The sequence below is a fragment of the Mercurialis annua genome, linkage group LG2, assembly GCF_937616625.2.
Source record: "Mercurialis annua linkage group LG2, ddMerAnnu1.2, whole genome shotgun sequence".
Lineage (NCBI taxonomy): Eukaryota > Viridiplantae > Streptophyta > Magnoliopsida > Malpighiales > Euphorbiaceae > Mercurialis > Mercurialis annua.
In genome coordinates this window covers 29,782,791-29,802,042 of record NC_065571.1, presented here as the reverse complement: position 1 = coordinate 29,802,042, position 19,252 = coordinate 29,782,791, and the positions used below count along the sequence as shown (strand labels likewise).

Below are 19,252 nucleotides of genomic sequence, written 5' to 3'. Positions count from 1 at the left end.
ATAAATAGTACTGAATAATTATATAACATGCCAAAGCAATAATAATCCAGTCGGACCAATCCGACAACAACTAGAATAAAATAACGACGTCTAGTCAACTACTGCGGTCTAAGAATAAAATAGTTTGATAGTTCTACTAAAATAAATGGAACCTCCGAGGAAAAGTAAATGCGGAGATCACCAGACTCTCTCAGATCATAACCTTGGGAAAAATGGGAAAACAACGGGGTCAGATATACTGAGATGAGTTTATACCACTATCTACATTTATTAAGTGGAAAACCTTTAAAACCGCTTAAAACATTTAATAACGATATTACGAATAATAGTTGGAACCCTAATCCACAATTCTAAATAAATAACATAATCCAATAGGTCTGGTCCCGAGAGCTAAGCTACACCGAGTTACCACAAACCACACTTTTACCATATCCAGAGTCCCGAGAGCTGTGCTACACTGAGTTACTCAATTTGGTCCCGAGAGCTACGCTCACACCGAGTTACCACATTTCCATAAATACCTTACCCAGATCATTACCGGTGCGCACGCAGTCCTAATGATGCCAATTAGGTAGCATGTTCCAACTAAGAGTCATAATATAAAACAGTTCGCAATATACGTACAATATATATATTTAATATTAAATAACAATTTACTTAATAAAGCGGTAAATAGTAAGTACAAACTCACAGCTTGCTAATCCATGTGATAACTGGCAAGCAACTAATCCTGGTTCGCCTCTGAAGCACGAACAGTAGACGGGTCTAGATAAATAAAATAATTATTAAAAACAGACCCTAACTCTAGAGAGTACTAGACACCACATAGGACTAGCACAAGTAGCACATCGGAATTAAATAATCCAAAACAACACAAAAATTCTCAAAAGGTAACAATGCACAATTATTACAAGTCTATTGAGTTCTCTCTTAAAATCTGATTTACAAATATTATTTAATATTCTTTAAATAATAATTAATTTCCAAATAGTGGATTAGACGAGTTACCAATAACTACCAAGCTAATCTCACTTGTCGGGTGACCCAAGTCTAACCCGACTCAAAACGTTTATCAAATATAAACCCGAGTTTATATTTATAAAATAATTCAATAACATAGTAATCCATTTTAAAAGCAGAATTCAATAACTTCAATTCCAAGTTCGCAATTGTACGTATAAAATACATATATAGATATTAAAATAACAATTTACTTAATAAAGCGGTAAATAGTAAGTACAAACTCACTGCTTGCTAATCCACGTGATAACCGGCAAGCAACTAATCCTGGTTCGCCTCTGGAGCACGAACACTAGACAGGTCTAGACAAATAAAATAATTATTAAAAACAGACCCTAACTCTAGTGAGTACTAGATACCACATAGGACTAGCAAAAATAACACGTCGGAATAAAACAATCCAAAACAACACAAAAATACCCAGTAGGTAATAAAGCCCAATTAATAAAAGTTTATTGAGTTCTCGCTTAAAATCCAATTTACAAATATTATTTAATAATCTTTATAAATTTCCAAATAGTGGGTTAGCCGAGTTACCAATAACTACCAAGCTAATCTCACTTGTCGGGTGACCCAACTCTAACCCGACTCAAAACGTTTATCAAATATAAACCCGAGTTTATATTTATAAAATAATTCAATAACATAGTAATCCATTTTAAAAGCAGAATTCAATAACTTCAATTCCAAGTAACCCAAGTTACAACCCAAAAATCTAACCATTTTAAGTTTATAAAAGTTTAGGGGCTAAACTGTATTTTAGCCAATTAGGGACTAAACTGTACTTTAGCCAATTAGGGACTAAACTGCACTTTAGCCAATTTGATATTCGAAATCAAATTAATTATTCGATCTCAATTTACTAATTTATAATTCAATCAAAAATCCAAAAGTTATCCAATAGATAAAACTTAACTTGAATAAGTCTTTTAGAAACTTTAGGGGCTAAATTGCAATTTAGCCAAATTGACATTACAATTAAAATTACATTAATTACCTGAGTAATTATATTAATTTAAGTTATAAAAATTTAACATATACAAATTGTCTATTTAAAATCAAAGTTATTATCGAAACAAAATGGAAATAACTTAAAGGATCTAATTAATTCAAACAAAACAATTTAATGATCAAAGTGGCTAATAAGCCATCTTCTTCTTCATTCAAAAAGAATCATCCCCGCCACCATTACTCTCAACCATAACTCCATTTATCCTTAATGATGCAACATCAAAACTTAACCAAATGATACCTAATGCTAATGATATCAATGAAATCAACAGAGATGGCAGTCAAATCATGAACACCCGAAATCAAGAAAACGGAATAAACAAGACGGAGGAGGATGACGATCATCGAAAGCAATTATCGTAGCAAATCAATCTAAACAGCTATTTACAGCCTAACAACAAACTAATCCCTCAATAAATCATTCATACCATAGCATTAAACAAAGGAAAAGCAACGACATAAACATATACAACCAAGAACAGAGAAAAACAAACTCAAAACGATAAACCGTACGGCGATTGAAACGAGGTCGATTACGTACCGTTTTGTGAAAACGAGATAGGGAAACGTAGATACGCGAGTCTAGAATCTCTGGAAGCAAACGGTTTTGATTTCGATCTAGAAACGATTAAGAACGATCAAAAATACGGAATGCCGTTCAAAGCCAAAACTAAAATTACAAAACAAACTTACCGATGATTTTCCTTGAATTTTGAGAGGGATTTTGATCAGAGAATTCAGCAAAAACGGAAAGGAATGATGGCTACGGTTTCTTTGTAGAATGGAGAATGAATTAGGGTTGAAATTTTGGTATTTAAGTAGGTCGATTAGGTTAAAAACGAAAGACAAAACTGGCCCCTCCCTTGGGGAAATAATTCTCGAACGAGACCGGCCAAATTGGCCTGGTTCTCGTTCGAGAATGCCTGGTCTCGTACGAGACCAGGCTAACTAAACGAGGTTCTCGTAAGAGACCTGTTGGTCTCGTACGAGAACTTTCTTTTTTTTTTCTTGTGGTTCAACCCTTTTTGGTTGAACCACAACCTGAACCGAGTATCCCTAAATTCAACTAGTCACGAATCGAACCGCAAAACCAAAAACGACTAGAAAACTACCAGAATTAATCGCGAAATAAATTAAAATTATACGGGATATTACATTCTCCCCAACTAATTATAAATTCGTCCTCGAATTTAATCACGATAAGCAAACAACAGCAGTAAACACGTAACACAAATAAAACTCATAAAATCACATAGTAAACAAGTTTCGTACCTCAAAGAAAGAGAAAAGGATAGCGATTCCGCATATCCGACTCGGTCTCCCAAGTACACTCCTTGACAGAATGATTGCGCCAGAGGACTTTGACCGTCGGAATCTCCTTGTTCCGCAATTTACGCACTTGCGTATCAACAACGTCAACTGGTTGTTCCTCATACGATAATTCTTGGTCAATCTCAATGCTCTGAGGCACAATCACGTGCGAAGGATCAGAAATGCACTTCCTCAACATAGACACATGAAACACAGGATGCACTAAAGACATGTCTGGCGACAGAACCAGACGATAAGGCACAGCTCCAATCCTTTCTGGAATCTCATAAGGACCAATATACCTCGGTGCCAACTTCCCCTTGACACCAAAACGAACCACGCCTTTCATAGGCGAAACCCGAAGAAACACGAAATCACCAACATGAAACTCAATGTCTTTTTTCTTCGGATCAGCATAACTCTTAACCTCCGTTTGATCAACGGTACCTTCTCTGAGGTAATCTGAATAATCTCTGCTCCCGAGAGTTTACGCTCTCCAACCTCCTCCCAACAGATAGGAGATCTACAGTTGCGCCCGTACAAAGCCTCATACGGCGCCATCTCGATACTCGCGTGGTAACTGTTGTTGTAAGAAAACTCAATCAACGGCAAATGAGTATCCCAGCTATCCTGAAAATTGAGAACACACATCCTGAGCATATCCTCCAACGTCTGAATAGTCCTCTCAGACTGACCGTCAGTCTGAGGATGAAAAGCTGTACTAAAATCCAATCGAGAACCCAAGGATTCCTATAATGCTTTCCAGAACCTCTAAGTAAACACAGAACCTCTGTCTGAAACAATAGAAACCGGTACACCATGCAAACTGACAATCCTGTCGATGTACAACTGAGCCAACCTCGATGCAGGATACGAAACCTTGATCAGAAGGAAATGAGCTGACTTGGTCATACGGTCAACTATAACCCAGATGGAATCGTACCCCTGTCGAGTACGTGGTAAACCAACCACAAAATCCATGGAAATCCGCTCCCACTTCCACTCTGGAATAGGTAGCGGCTGCAGATAGCCAAAAGGTCTCTGATGCTCCAGCTTCACCTGCTGGCAAGTCAGACACTTAGAAACATACTCAGCGACATCCTTCTGCATCCCGCTCCACCAGTTGGTACCCTTAAGATATTGGTACATCTTAGTAGAACCCGGATGAACACTATAAGCAGACTTGTGCGCTTCTTCCAGAATCTGGTCCCTCAAACCATCTGAATCCGGAACACACAATCTTGAACCATGTCTCAGAAAACCATCCACAAAAATAAACTCAGAGTTACCGGCCTGCTGAATCTCCCCAATAATCTGCTTCAACTGTGGATCCTCAGCTTGTAAATCTTTAATCCGATCAATCAAAACAGGTTGCACTTGGAACTGTGCCAACAAACAACCGGCCTGAGAAACCTGAAAACCATAGACTGAAGCTATCAAACTGTGCCACTCTCTAACCATGGGTCTACGCCCAATCTCAGAAATATGAGCCAAACTGCCCGAAGACTTGCGACTCAACGCATCGGCTACCACATTAGCCTTACCAGGATGGTACTGAATAGTACAATCATAGTCTTTCAGCAACTCTAACCACCTCCTCTGTCTCAAGTTCAACTCTCTCTGATCAAAGATATACTTCAGACTCTTATGATCAGTAAAAATCTCACAAATAGCACCGTACAAGTAATGCCTCCAAATTTTCAGCGCAAAAACCACAGCTGCCAACTCTAAATCATGAGTAGGGTAATTCACCTCATGCTTCTTCAACTGTCTGGAAGCATAGGCAATCACCTGTCCATGTTGCATCAGAACGCAACCCAAACCAATCCGAGACGCATCACAATACACTGTGAAACCGTCAATGTCCGAAGGCAATGCCAAAACCGGAGATGTAGTCAAAATCTCCTTGAGCTTCTCAAAACTCGCCTCGCACTTGTCAGTCAGCTCAAACTTAACACCCTTCTTTGTCAGTTTAGTCAACGGTGCATATATCCTAGAGAAATCTTGCACGAACCGACGATAGTAGCCAGCTAAACCGAGAAAACTCCTAATCTCGGTAACTGACCTCGGCCTCTGCCAATCCATAGCCGCCTCAATCTTCTTTGGATCAACCTTGATCCCATCTTTCGACACCACGTGTCCTAGAAAAGTAACCTGATCCAACCAGAACTCATATTTTGAGAACTTAGCATACAACTGATGCTCACGCAACGTCTGTAGTATAGTCCTCAAATGATAAGCATGCTCCTCCTCACTCCGAGAATAGATCAAAATGTCATCAATGAAAACGATAACAAATTGATCCAAAAACGGCTTGAACACTCTATTCATCATATCCATAAACGCTGCTGGTGCGTTAGTCAGACCAAAGGACATAACCAGAAACTCAAAATGTCCATACCGCGTCCGAAAAGCAGTCTTAGGCACATCTACATCACGGATCCGAAGTTGATGATACCCAGACCTCAAATCAATCTTGGAAAAACACTTTGCACCCTGCAACTGGTCAAACAAATCATCGATGCGAGGAAGAGGATATCTGTTCTTGACAGTAGCCTTGTTCAACTATCTGTAGTCGATACACAGTTGAAAGGAACCGTCTTTCTTCTTCACAAACAGAACTGGAGCACCCCATGGAGAAGTACTCGGTCTGGTGAACCCGCTATCCAACAACTCTTGTAACTGGTCCTTCAACTCCTTAAACTCTGCAGGAGCCATCCGATACGGCAGTATCGAAATCGGAGCTGTACCAGAAACCACATCAATGCAAAACTCAATCTCACGGTCAGGTGGTAATCCAGGCAATTCCTCTGGAAACACATCAGTGAACTCATTCACTATCGGAACACTATGCATATCACCACTATCGGCCTCCAAATCACGAACTACAGCAAGAAAACCCTGGCAACCCTTGCCCAACATTCGCTTCGCCTTGATGGCGGAAATCAGATTCTTAGGTATCTCTGCCTTTTCACCCTGAAAGGAAAAAGGTAGATCACCTGGAATCCTAAACTCGACTGACTTCCCTCGACAGTCAATAGAAGCAAAGTGGCGTGACAGCCAATCCATCCCCAAGATGACATCAAAAGAAAGAACGTCAATCACAATCAAATCAACACATAATTCTCTACCCTGAATAACCACTGAACAAGAAGGATAAACGACGTCCACTACTACACCTTCAGACATAGGTGTAGACACAGCTAGAGGTTCACTCAAAGTAGATGGTGCAATACCCAATTTCCCAGTAAAACACGTAGACACAAACGAATGGGTTGCACCCACATCAAATAATACCAGAGCATCAGCAAAAGGGATCAGAATGGTACCTTGAACAACGGCATTTGATGCACGCACATCTTGAGGAGTAAGAGCGAACTGTCACGACCCATTTTCATGAATCGCGACCGGCGCTAGGGTATGGGTAATGTAGTACCGAAACCCGTAGCTAGCCTCCCATATAAAGCATAAACACATAAACCTGCAGAAAACCAATGCTCGGGGGCAACCGAGACTTCAGCCTAAACTAGCAGTTATAATAATCAACAATTAATATAACATACATATTCAATTCTAAGTCTAAAATAGATTTATCATAAACCAATATAATAATATAACATGCCAAAGCAATATAACCAGTCGAACCAATCCGACAAACAACTGTAATAATAGTAAAGACGTCTAGTCAACTACTGCGGTCTAAGAATAAAATAGTTTGACAGTACATCAAAATAATGGAACCTCCGAGGAAAAGTAAATGCGGAGATCACCCGACACTCTCAGATCATAACCCTGGGAAAATTGGGAAAACAACGGGGTCAGATATACTGAGATGAGTTCATACCACTATTTACATTTATTAAGTGGAAAACCTTTAAAACGTTTAAAAGATTTAATAACGATATTATAGATAATAGTTGGAACCCTAATCCACAATTCTAAATAATAATCATAATCCAATAGGTCTGGTCCCGAGAGCTGAGCTACACCGAGTTACCACTGACCACACTTATACCAGAGTCCCGAGAGCTGAGCTACACCGAGTTACTCTACCTGGTCCCGAGAGCTATGCTCACACCGAGTTACCACATTTCCATAAATACCTTACCCAGATCAATACCGGTGCGCACGCAGTCCTAATGATGCCCATTAGGTAGCACGTTCCAACTAAGAGCCATAATATAAAAACAGTTCGAAATATACGTACAGTATATATATTTAATATTAAAATAACAATTTACTTAATAAAGCGGTAAATAGTAAATACAAACTCACTGCTTGCTAATCCGCGTGAAATACCGGCAAGCAACTAACTCTGGTTCGCCTCTGAAGCACGAACAGTAGACGAGTCTAGACAAATAAAATAATTATTAAAATCAGACCCTAACTCTAGAGAGTACTAGACACCACATAAAACTAGCACAATAACACGTAGTAATTAAACAATCCAAAGTAACACAAATACACCCAAAGGATAATAAAGCCCAATTAATATAAGTCTATTGAGTTCCCGCTTAAATCCAATTTATAAATATTATTTAATAACTTTAAATAATAAATAATTTCCAAATAGTGGGTTAGCCGAGTTATCACAAACTACCAAGCCAACCTCACTTGTCGGGTGACCCAAGTCTAACCCGATTCAAAACGTTTATCAAATATAAACCCGAGTTTATATTTATAAAATAATTCCATAGAATAATAAACCATTTTAAAAGCGGAACTCAATAACTTCAATTCTAAGTAACCCAAGTTACAATCAAAAACTTAATCATTTTAAGTTAATAAAAGTTTAAGGACTAAATCGTACTTTTGCCAAATAAGGACTAAATTGTACTTTTGCCAATTTGATATCCGAAATCAATTTATTGTTTTTCTTTGTAATTAAAACCAACAATAAAGTTATTAACCAAAAATCCACTTAATTTAGTTATAAAATAAGTTTAGGGGCTAAATTGTAATTTAACCAACTTTTGTCAAAACGACATTTGAAAACAAATATAATTACCCGAGTAATTATATTAACTTAATTTTATAAAATATCGTTTACAATAAATCAATTGTAAATTATAATGAAATTTAAGTTATTATCAAATAAAATAAACCTAAAGGACTTAATAATATCAAGCCAAATAAGATGGTGACTTAACATGGCATTTATACCATCATCTTCAAATAAGAGAAAAAGAACAGAGCCATGTTCCTGCCGCCATTTCTCATTTGAAAGAATCAAAACCGAACTAAATCTCATTCACTATATAACTAACAACTTAAACACTGAATACGAATCCAACATTCCCAATCCAATCATACCACCTTCATTCTATATCTCAACAATTAAACACAACCAAATCACAAGAACTAACAAGAACCATTCGGCAAAACTCAAGATCATGGCATGACATAATTCAACCAAAATCTGATTAACCCATTAACAAAGATGCCAAACCATGAAGAAGAAACAAAACCTAAGCCTAATGCGTGAAGGAAACACAACAGCAGCAACCAACAATCAAGAACAGAATTTTAACAAAACCAAAGCGATAAACCGAACGGCAAAAGAACGAGATCAACGGCGTACCGTTAAGCGAAGCGAACGAATTGAATCGAAGGTAAACGAGTCTAGAACGCCTGAGATCAAACGGTTTCAGTTTCGATCTAGAAACGAACACACACGGATCAGAAAACCGAAGTATGTTCAAAGCTAAAATTCTGAAATGGAAATGGTTAAGAACACTTACCACGGGGCTGAGTTGGAGCAGATTTTGGAGGTGAAAAACATGAAGAGAAAAGAGAAGGATGGTGGCTAGGGCTAGCTGAATATGTAGAGAAGGAAAATAAGGAATCAAATCAGCTAAGAAGGGAAAGAAATCGGAATGGTAACGGCAGAAATTAAGCCTCCTAACTGCCGTTACCAGTCTCGAACGAGACTCAGCAAAAATGCTGAGTTCTCGTTCGGGACAGCCTGGTCTCGTACGAGACCAGTGCAAAATTTGCACAGTCCCGTACGGGACAGGCACAGTCCCGAACGGGACTGTACGGGAAATCATCAGGTCTCTTACGAGACCTGGTTAATTCCTTGGTTCAACCATTTGGTTGAACCAAGACCCAAGGGAGAAGTTTATTAAATTTTTTTTAAAACCGAACCGAAGACGAATCGAACCACAAAATTTTACGAAACCTCAAATACCCCTCAAAACACATCCGGAACCACGTCGGAAAAATAACAAAATAAATTTAAAATTTTACGGGATATTACATTCTCCCCAACTAATTTAAAATTCGTCCTCGAATTTACCACGACAAGTAAAAACACACCAGAACAACACGTAACACAGTAAAAATTATAAAAAGTCACAGAACTCAAGATATTGTACCTCACGGAAATAGAAAAGGATAGCGATTCCGCATATCCAACTCGGTCTCCCAAGTACACTCCTCTACAGAATGATTGCGCCAGAGAACTTTGACCATCGGAATCTCCTTGTTCCGCAATTTACGCACCTGCGTATCAACAATCTCAACTGGTTGTTCCTCATAGGACAGCTCCTGGTCAATCTCAACACTCTGAGGCACAATCACGTGCGAAGGATCAGAAACGCACTTTCTCAACATAGAAACGTGAAACACCGGATGTACTAACGACATGTCTGGCGGTAGAACCAGACGATAAGCCACAGCTCCAATCCTCTCCGAAATTTCATAAGGACCAATATACCTCGGTGCCAACTTTCCCTTGACACCAAAACGAACCACGCCTTTCATAGGCGAAACCCGAAGAAATACGAAATCACCAACCTGGAACTCAATGTCTTTCCTCTTCGGATCAGCATAACTCTTATGCCGACTAAAAGCAGTCTCCAACCTCCGCTTAATCAACGGTACCTTCTCAGAGGTAATCTGAATAATCTCCGCTCCCGAGAGTTTACGCTCTCCGACCTCCTCCCAACAGATAGGAGATCTACACTTGCGCCCGTACAAAGCCTCATACGGCGCCATCTCGATACTCGCATGATAACTGTTGTTATAGGAAAACTCAATCAACGGCAAATGAGTATCCCAGCTACCCTGAAAATCGAGAACACACATCCTGAGCATATCCTCCAACGTCTGAATAGTCCTCTCAGACTGACCGTCAGTCTGAGGATGAAAAGCTGTACTGAAATCCAACCGAGAACCCAAGGATTCCTGTAACGCCTTCCAAAACCTCGAAGTAAACACAGAACCTCTGTCTGAAACAATAGAAACCGGTACACCATGCAAACTGACAATCCTGTCGATGTACAACTGAGCCAACCTCGAAGCAGTATACGAAACCTTAATCGGAAGGAAATGAGCTGACTTGGTCATACGGTCAACTATCACCCAGATGGAATCGTATCCCTGTCGAGTACGTGGTAACCCAACCACAAAATCCATAGCAATCCGCTCCCACTTCCACTCTGGAATAGGTAGTGGTTGCAGATAGCCAAAAGGTCTCTGATGTTCCAGCTTCACCTGCTGGCAAGTCAGACACTTAGAAACATACTCAGCGACATCCTTCTTCATCCCGCTCCACCAATAGGTACCCTTAAGATCATGGTACATCTTAGTAGAACCCGGATGAACACTATAAGCAGACTTGTGCGCTTCTTCCAAAATCTGGTCCCTCAAACCATCTGAATCCGGAACACACAATCTCGAACCATGTCTCAGAACACCATCCACAAAAAGTAAACTCAGAATTTCCATCCTGCTGAACTTCCTCAATAATCCGTTTCAATTGTGGATCCTCAGCTTGTAAAGCTTTGATCCGATCAATCAAAACGGGTTGCACTTGCAACTGTGCTAACAAACAACCAGTCTGAGAAATTTGAAATCCATAGCCTGAAGCTATCAAACTGTGCCACTCTCTAACCATGGGTCTACGCCCAATCTCAGAAATATGAGCCAAACTGCCTGAAGACTTGCGACTCAACGCATCGGCTACCACATTAGCCTTACCAGGATGGTACTGAATAGTACAGTCGTAGTCCTTCAGCAACTCTAACCACCTCCTCTGTCTCAAGTTCAATTCTCTCTGATCAAAGATATACTTCAGACTCTTATGATCCGTGAAAATCTCACAAGTAGCACCATACAAATAATGCCTCCAGATTTTCAGCGCAAAAACCACAGCTGCCAACTCTAAATCATGAGTAGGGTAATTCACCTCATGCTTCTTCAACTGTCTGGAAGCATAGGCAATCACCTGTCCATGTTGCATCAGAACGCAACCCAAACCAATCTGAGACGCATCACAATACACTGTGAAACCGTCAATGCCAGAAGGCAATGCCAAAACCGGAGCTGTAGTCAAAATCTCCTTGAGCTTCTCAAAGCTTGCCTCGCACTTGTCAGTCCACTCAAACTTGACACCCTTCTGTGTCAGTTTAGTCAAAGGTGCAGATATTCTGGAGAAATCTTGCACGAACCGACGATAGTAACCAGCTACACCCAGAAAACTTCTGATCTCGGTAACTGACCTTGGCCTTTGCCAATCCATGACCGCCTCAATCTTCTTCGGATCAACCTTGATCCCATCTTTCGACACCACGTGTCCTAGAAAGGTAACCTGATCCAACCAGAACTCACATTTTGAGAACTTAGCATACAACTGATGCTCACGCAACGTCTGTAGTATAGTCCTCAAATGATAAGCATGCTCCTCCTCACTCCGAGAATAGATCAAAATGTCATCAATGAAGACGATAACAAATTGATCCAAAAACGGCTTGAACACTCTGTTCATCATATCCATAAACGCTGCTGGTGCGTTCGTCAGACCAAAGGACATAACCAGAAACTCAAAATGTCCGTAACGAGTCCGAAAAGCAGTCTTAGGCACATCTGCATCACGGATCCGTAGCTGATGATACCCAGACCTCAAATCAATTTTGGAAAAACACTTCGCACCCTGCAACTGGTCAAACAAATCATCGATGCGAGGAAGAGGATATCTGTTCTTGACAGTAGCCTTATTCAACTGCCTGTAGTCGATACACAGCCGAAAGGAACCGTCTTTCTTCTTTACAAACAGAACTGGAGCACCCCACGGAGAAGTACTCGGTCTGATGAACCCGCTATCCAACAACTCTTGTAACTGGTCCTTCAACTCTTTCAGCTCTGCAGGAGCCATCCGATACGGCGGTATCGAAATCGGAGCTGTACCAGAAACCACATCAATGCAAAACTCAATATCACGATCAGGTGGTAATCCAGGCAATTCCTCTGGAAACACATCAGTGAACTCATTCACTATCGGCACACTATGCATATCACTACCACCAGCCTCCAAATCACGAACCACAGCAAGAAAACCCTGGCAACCCTTGCCTAACATCCGCTTCGCCTTAATGGCGGAAATCAGATTCTTAGGTGTCTCTGCCTTTTCTCCCTGAAAGGAAAAAGGTAGACCACCTGGAATCCTGAACTCAACTGACTTCCCTCGACAGTCAATAGAAGCATAATGGCGTGACAACCAGTCCATCCCCAAGATAACATCAAAAGAAAGAACGTCAAGTACAATCAAATCAGCACACAATTCTCTACCCTGAATAACCACAGGGCAAGAAGGATAGACGACGTCCACTACTACACCTTCAGACATAGGTGTAGACACAGCTAGAGGTTCACTCAAAACAGATGGTGCTCTACCCAATTTCCCAGCAAAACAAGTAGAAACAAACGAATGGGTCGCACCCGCATCAAATAATACCAAAGCATCAGTAAAAGAAATCGGGATGGTACCTTGCACCACAGCGTTTGATGCACGCGCATCCTGAGGAGTAAGTGCGAACACTCTGGACTGACCCTGCGGCTGCTGCTGCGTACTCTGTCCCGTACCATAACCGTTGGAACCTCTACCGCCGTTACCACGGCCACCAAAACCTCTGCCACCAGAACCACGGCCCCGCTGGCCACCAAAGGATGCTGCAGGTTGAGAGTACCCTACAGACTGTGTAAACGCAGGTCTCTGCTGCTGATAAGATGACTGCGCCACACTGGAGTTAGACATCTGCTGTCCAGATGTCGGACACTCCCTAGAAAAATGACCCGGCTGGCCACAAGTGAAACAACCTCCAGGAGCTAACTGGCACTGACCATAATGCCTACGTCTGCAATTCTGGCAGAACGGAATGTTCGATCCACCACTGTACCCGCGTCCTGAACCACGGTTGCTCCCACTGCTACTGGAACTGTACGGAGCACTCCTGGCACTGTGCCTCCCTTTGTTGTGAGTCCGTCGACTCCCCCTGTTGGCCTGAGAAGAGCCACTGTAGTAGTTCCCACTACCATGCTGCACTGGGGCCTGCTGCCCCCCACTAGGAACGTCACTCTTTCCCTTCTGATTCTGGAAAGGGTCAGAGATCGTCCCAAACTGAACCATCGAATTCTCCATCCGCCGCGCACTATCCACTAACCGAGCAAACTCCATGTTTGTCCCTATCAGCAAAGGAAGAAACTCCGAGCCTAAACCCCTAACATAACGGTCGTTCACTCGCTCTTGATCACCCTGTAGATCTGTAGCAAACCGCCCCAAACGTACAAACTCAGTAGTGTAGTCTGTCACTGATCTATCCCCCTTCTTCAAATTTAGCAGCTTTTCTCTGAAACTCTCAGTAACAGAGAAGGGTAGATAGTAACCTCTGAACCTGATCACAAAATCAGCCCAAGGCAAAGTATCCATAACTGGCCTGATGTTATCGCGATACCAATCCTTAGCTGGACCCTTCAGCGACATTTCCACAAGCATCACTGATTGACGATCAGACGCTTGAATCCTCTGACTGTTGTACTCAAATTCCTCCAAAAAGTCAAGAGCATCCCCAGCACCATCAAAAGAAGTCGGATTCAACTTCAAGTAGGTCATCACCAACTCTCTGTCTGTTAGAATATGACCGACACCAGCAAGTCCACCAATACCAGCTACAGCACCAACCTGAGGTTGCTGTTGCTGCGCTAACTGACCCAGTATATTACACTGATTCTGCAGTAGAGTCTGATTGTTCTGCATCTCGACAACGCCAGCCAAGAAAGTAGTGAAGTCGAACGCTTGCATATTTGGTGCTTGTTGCACCTCTGGTGCCTGCTGCACATTCGGTGCCTGAACACCTGCTGCACCGCGTCCTCTAGCTCCACCTCTACCAGCACCAGCTCCTCTGCCTCTACCAGCACCTCTACCTCTGCCAGCACCTCCACCTCGACCACGTCCAGCATTAGCCTGAACTGGTGGTACGTTCTGATCGACTTCCATGGAAATCGCATCATCAGCCACAGCTTCTTGCTCTGCCGCAGCACGAGCACGAGTACGAATAACGTTGTCCATATCCTAAGATTGAACAACAACAACTTAAATAACAGATATTTCATACCCAAGTATGAACAAAACAAGCAACATATAGGATTTCCCAAGAAATCAACAGCAATAAAATGTCCACCCAAGTGAAATAAAATTAACATTTAACAACATCAAATCAACATACAATGACTGACTCGACGCAATCCTATTGGTGTAGGCAGAAAGTTTTAAATTCAAAAGATGACGTTTTTAAAGACATGACAGAATCCTATATCCGCAGTAGTTCCTAAGACACAACCATACTTAACAGAGTAAACACATAGCAAGCAATTGGCCTTGGTTTGAAACCAAAGCTCTGATACCAAGTTTGTCACGACCCATTTTCATGAATCGCGACCGGCGCTAGGGTATGGGTAATGTAGTACCGAAACCCGTAGCTAGCCTCCCATATAAAGCATAAACACATAAACCTGCAGAAAACCAATGCTCGGGGGCAACCGAGACTTCAGCCTAAACTAGCAGTTATAATAATCAACAATTAATATAACATACATATTCAATTCTAAGTCTAAAATAGATTTATCATAAACCAATATAATAATATAACATGCCAAAGCAATATAACCAGTCGAACCAATCCGACAAACAACTGTAATAATAGTAAAGACGTCTAGTCAACTACTGCGGTCTAAGAATAAAATAGTTTGACAGTACATCAAAATAATGGAACCTCCGAGGAAAAGTAAATGCGGAGATCACCCGACACTCTCAGATCATAACCCTGGGAAAATTGGGAAAACAACGGGGTCAGATATACTGAGATGAGTTCATACCACTATTTACATTTATTAAGTGGAAAACCTTTAAAACGTTTAAAACATTTAATAACGATATTATAGATAATAGTTGGAACCCTAATCCACAATTCTAAATAATAATCATAATCCAATAGGTCTGGTCCCGAGAGCTGAGCTACACCGAGTTACCACTGACCACACTTATACCAGAGTCCCGAGAGCTGAGCTACACCGAGTTACTCTACCTGGTCCCGAGAGCTATGCTCACACCGAGTTACCACATTTCCATAAATACCTTACCCAGATCAATACCGGTGCGCACGCAGTCCTAATGATGCCCATTAGGTAGCACGTTCCAACTAAGAGCCATAATATAAAAACAGTTCGAAATATACGTACAGTATATATATTTAATATTAAAATAACAATTTACTTAATAAAGCGGTAAATAGTAAATACAAACTCACTGCTTGCTAATCCGCGTGAAATACCGGCAAGCAACTAACTCTGGTTCGCCTCTGAAGCACGAACAGTAGACGAGTCTAGACAAATAAAATAATTATTAAAATCAGACCCTAACTCTAGAGAGTACTAGACACCACATAAAACTAGCACAATAACACGTAGTAATTAAACAATCCAAAGTAACACAAATACACCCAAAGGATAATAAAGCCCAATTAATATAAGTCTATTGAGTTCCCGCTTAAATCCAATTTATAAATATTATTTAATAACTTTAAATAATAAATAATTTCCAAATAGTGGGTTAGCCGAGTTATCACAAACTACCAAGCCAAGCTCACTTGTCGGGTGACCCAAGTCTAACCCGATTCAAAACGTTTATCAAATATAAACCCGAGTTTATATTTATAAAATAATTCCATAGAATAATAAACCATTTTAAAAGCGGAACTCAATAACTTCAATTCTAAGTAACCCAAGTTACAATCAAAAACTTAATCATTTTAAGTTAATAAAAGTTTAGGGACTAAATCGTACTTTTGCCAAATAAGGACTAAATTGTACTTTTGCCAATTTGATATCCGAAATCAATTTATTGTTTTTCTTTGTAATTAAAACCAACAATAAAGTTATTAACCAAAAATCCACTTAATTTAGTTATAAAATAAGTTTAGGGGCTAAATTGTAATTTAACCAACTTTTGTCAAAACGACATTTGAAAACAAATATAATTACCCGAGTAATTATATTAACTTAATTTTATAAAATATCGTTTACAATAAATCAATTGTAAATTATAATGAAATTTAAGTTATTATCAAATAAAATAAACCTAAAGGACTTAATAATATCAAGCCAAATAAGATGGTGACTTAACATGGCATTTATACCATCATCTTCAAATAAGAGAAAAAGAACAGAGCCATGTTCCTGCCGCCATTTCTCATTTGAAAGAATCAAAACCGAACTAAATCTCATTCACTATATAACTAACAACTTAAACACTGAATACGAATCCAACATTCCCAATCCAATCATACCACCTTCATTCTATATCTCAACAATTAAACACAACCAAATCACAAGAACTAACAAGAACCATTCGGCAAAACTCAAGATCATGGCATGACATAATTCAACCAAAATCTGATTAACCCATTAACAAAGATGCCAAACCATGAAGAAGAAACAAAACCTAAGCCTAATGCGTGAAGGAAACACAACAGCAGCAACCAACAATCAAGAACAGAATTTTAACAAAACCAAAGCGATAAACCGAACGGCAAAAGAACGAGATCAACGGCGTACCGTTAAGCGAAGCGAACGAATTGAATCGAAGGTAAACGAGTCTAGAACGCCTGAGATCAAACGGTTTCAGTTTCGATCTAGAAACGAACACACACGGATCAGAAAACCGAAGTATGTTCAAAGCTAAAATTCTGAAATGGAAATGGTTAAGAACACTTACCACGGGGCTGAGTTGGAGCAGATTTTGGAGGTGAAAAACATGAAGAGAAAAGAGAAGGATGGTGGCTAGGGCTAGCTGAATATGTAGAGAAGGAAAATAAGGAATCAAATCAGCTAAGAAGGGAAAGAAATCGGAATGGTAACGGCAGAAATTAAGCCTCCTAACTGCCGTTACCAGTCTCGAACGAGACTCAGCAAAAATGCTGAGTTCTCGTTCGGGACAGCCTGGTCTCGTACGAGACCAGTGCAAAATTTGCACAGTCCCGTACGGGACAGGCACAGTCCCGAACGGGACTGTACGGGAAATCATCAGGTCTCTTACGAGACCTGGTTAATTCCTTGGTTCAACCATTTGGTTGAACCAAGACCCAAGGGAGAAGTTTATTAAATTTTTTTTAAAACCGAACCGAAGACGAATCGAACCACAAAATTTTACGAAACCTCAAATACCCCTCAAAACACATCCGGAACCACGTCGGAAAAATAACAAAATAAATTTAAAATTTTACGGGATATTACACGAACACTCTGGCCTGACCCTGCGGCTGTTTCTGAGAACTCTGCCCAGTAGCATAACTGTTGGAAACTCTGCCACCGTTACCACGGCCCCGCTAGCCACCAAAAGATGCTACAGGTTGAGAGTACCCTACAGACTATGTAAACGCAGGTCTCTGCTGCTGGTAAGACGACTGCGCCACACTGGAGTTAGACATCTGATGCCCAGATATTGGACACTCCCTGGAGAATTGACCCGGCTGGCCACAAGAAAAACAACCTCCAGGAGCTAACTGGCACTGACCATAGTGCCTGCGTCTGGAATTATGGCAGAACGGAACGTTCGATCCACCACTGTTCCCGCGTCCTGAACCACAGTTACTCCCACTGCTACTAGAACTGTACGGAGCACTCCTAGCACTGTGTCTCCCTTTGTTGTGCGTCCGACGACTCCCCCTGTTGGCCTGAGAAGATCCACTGTAGTAGTTTCCACTACCATGCTGCGCTGGGGCCTGTTGCCCCCCACTAGGAAGATCACTCTTTCTCTTCTGATTCTGGAATGGGTCAGAGATCGTCCCAAACTGAATCAATGAATTCTCCATCCGATGAGAACTATCCACTACTCGAGCGAACTCCATGTCTGTCCCTATCAGCAAAGGAAAAAATTTCGAGCCTAAACCCCTAACATAGCGGTCGTTCACGCGCCCTCGATCACCCTGCAGATCTGTAGCAAACCGCCCCAAACGGACAAACTCTATAGTGTAGTTTGTCACTGATCTATCCCCTTTCTTCAAATTTAGCATCTTTTCTCTGAAATTCTCAGTAACAGAGAAGGGTAGATAGTAACCTCTGAACCTGTTCACAAACTCAGCCCAAGTCAATGTAGCAATCTCTGGCCTGATGTTATCGCGAAACAAGTCCTTAGTTGGACACTTCAGCGACATCTCCACAAGCATCACTGATTGACGATCACTAGCCTGAATCCTCTGACCGTGGTACTCAAACTCTTCCAAGAAATCAAGAGCATCCCTAATGCCATCAAAAGAAGTCGGAGTCAACTTCGTGTAGGTCATCACCACCTCTCTGTCTATCGGAATATGATCGACACCAGCAAGTCCACCCATACCAGCTATAGCACCAGCCTGAGGTTGTTGTTGCTGCGCTAACTGACCCAATACAGTACACTGATTCTACAGAAGAGCCTGGTTGTTCTGCATCTCGACAATGCCAGCCAAGAAGGTAGTGAAGTCGAACGCCTACATGTTCGGTGCCTGTTGCACCTCCGGTGCCTGATGCACATTCGGTGCCTGAACACCTGCTGCACCACGTCCTCTAGCTCCACCTCTACCAGCACCAGCTCCTCTGC

General features: G+C 41.1%; 1 protein-coding gene across 1 annotated transcript; it reads right to left on the bottom strand.

The window, feature by feature from the left end:
- Positions 1–9,720: 9,720 nt before the first annotated feature.
- On the bottom strand, positions 9,721–19,010 carry LOC126668412 (uncharacterized). The gene is made up of 9 exons (XM_056104648.1): positions 18,750–19,010; positions 17,393–17,467; positions 17,018–17,070; positions 16,757–16,891; positions 12,539–13,154; positions 12,037–12,337; positions 11,498–11,784; positions 11,135–11,425; positions 9,721–10,878 (listed from the first exon to the last, which is right to left on the bottom strand). The coding sequence occupies exons 1-9, from the start codon at positions 19,008–19,010 to the stop codon at positions 9,721–9,723; spliced, it is 3,177 nt and encodes a 1,058-aa protein (XP_055960623.1).
- Positions 19,011–19,252: the final 242 nt, after the last annotated feature.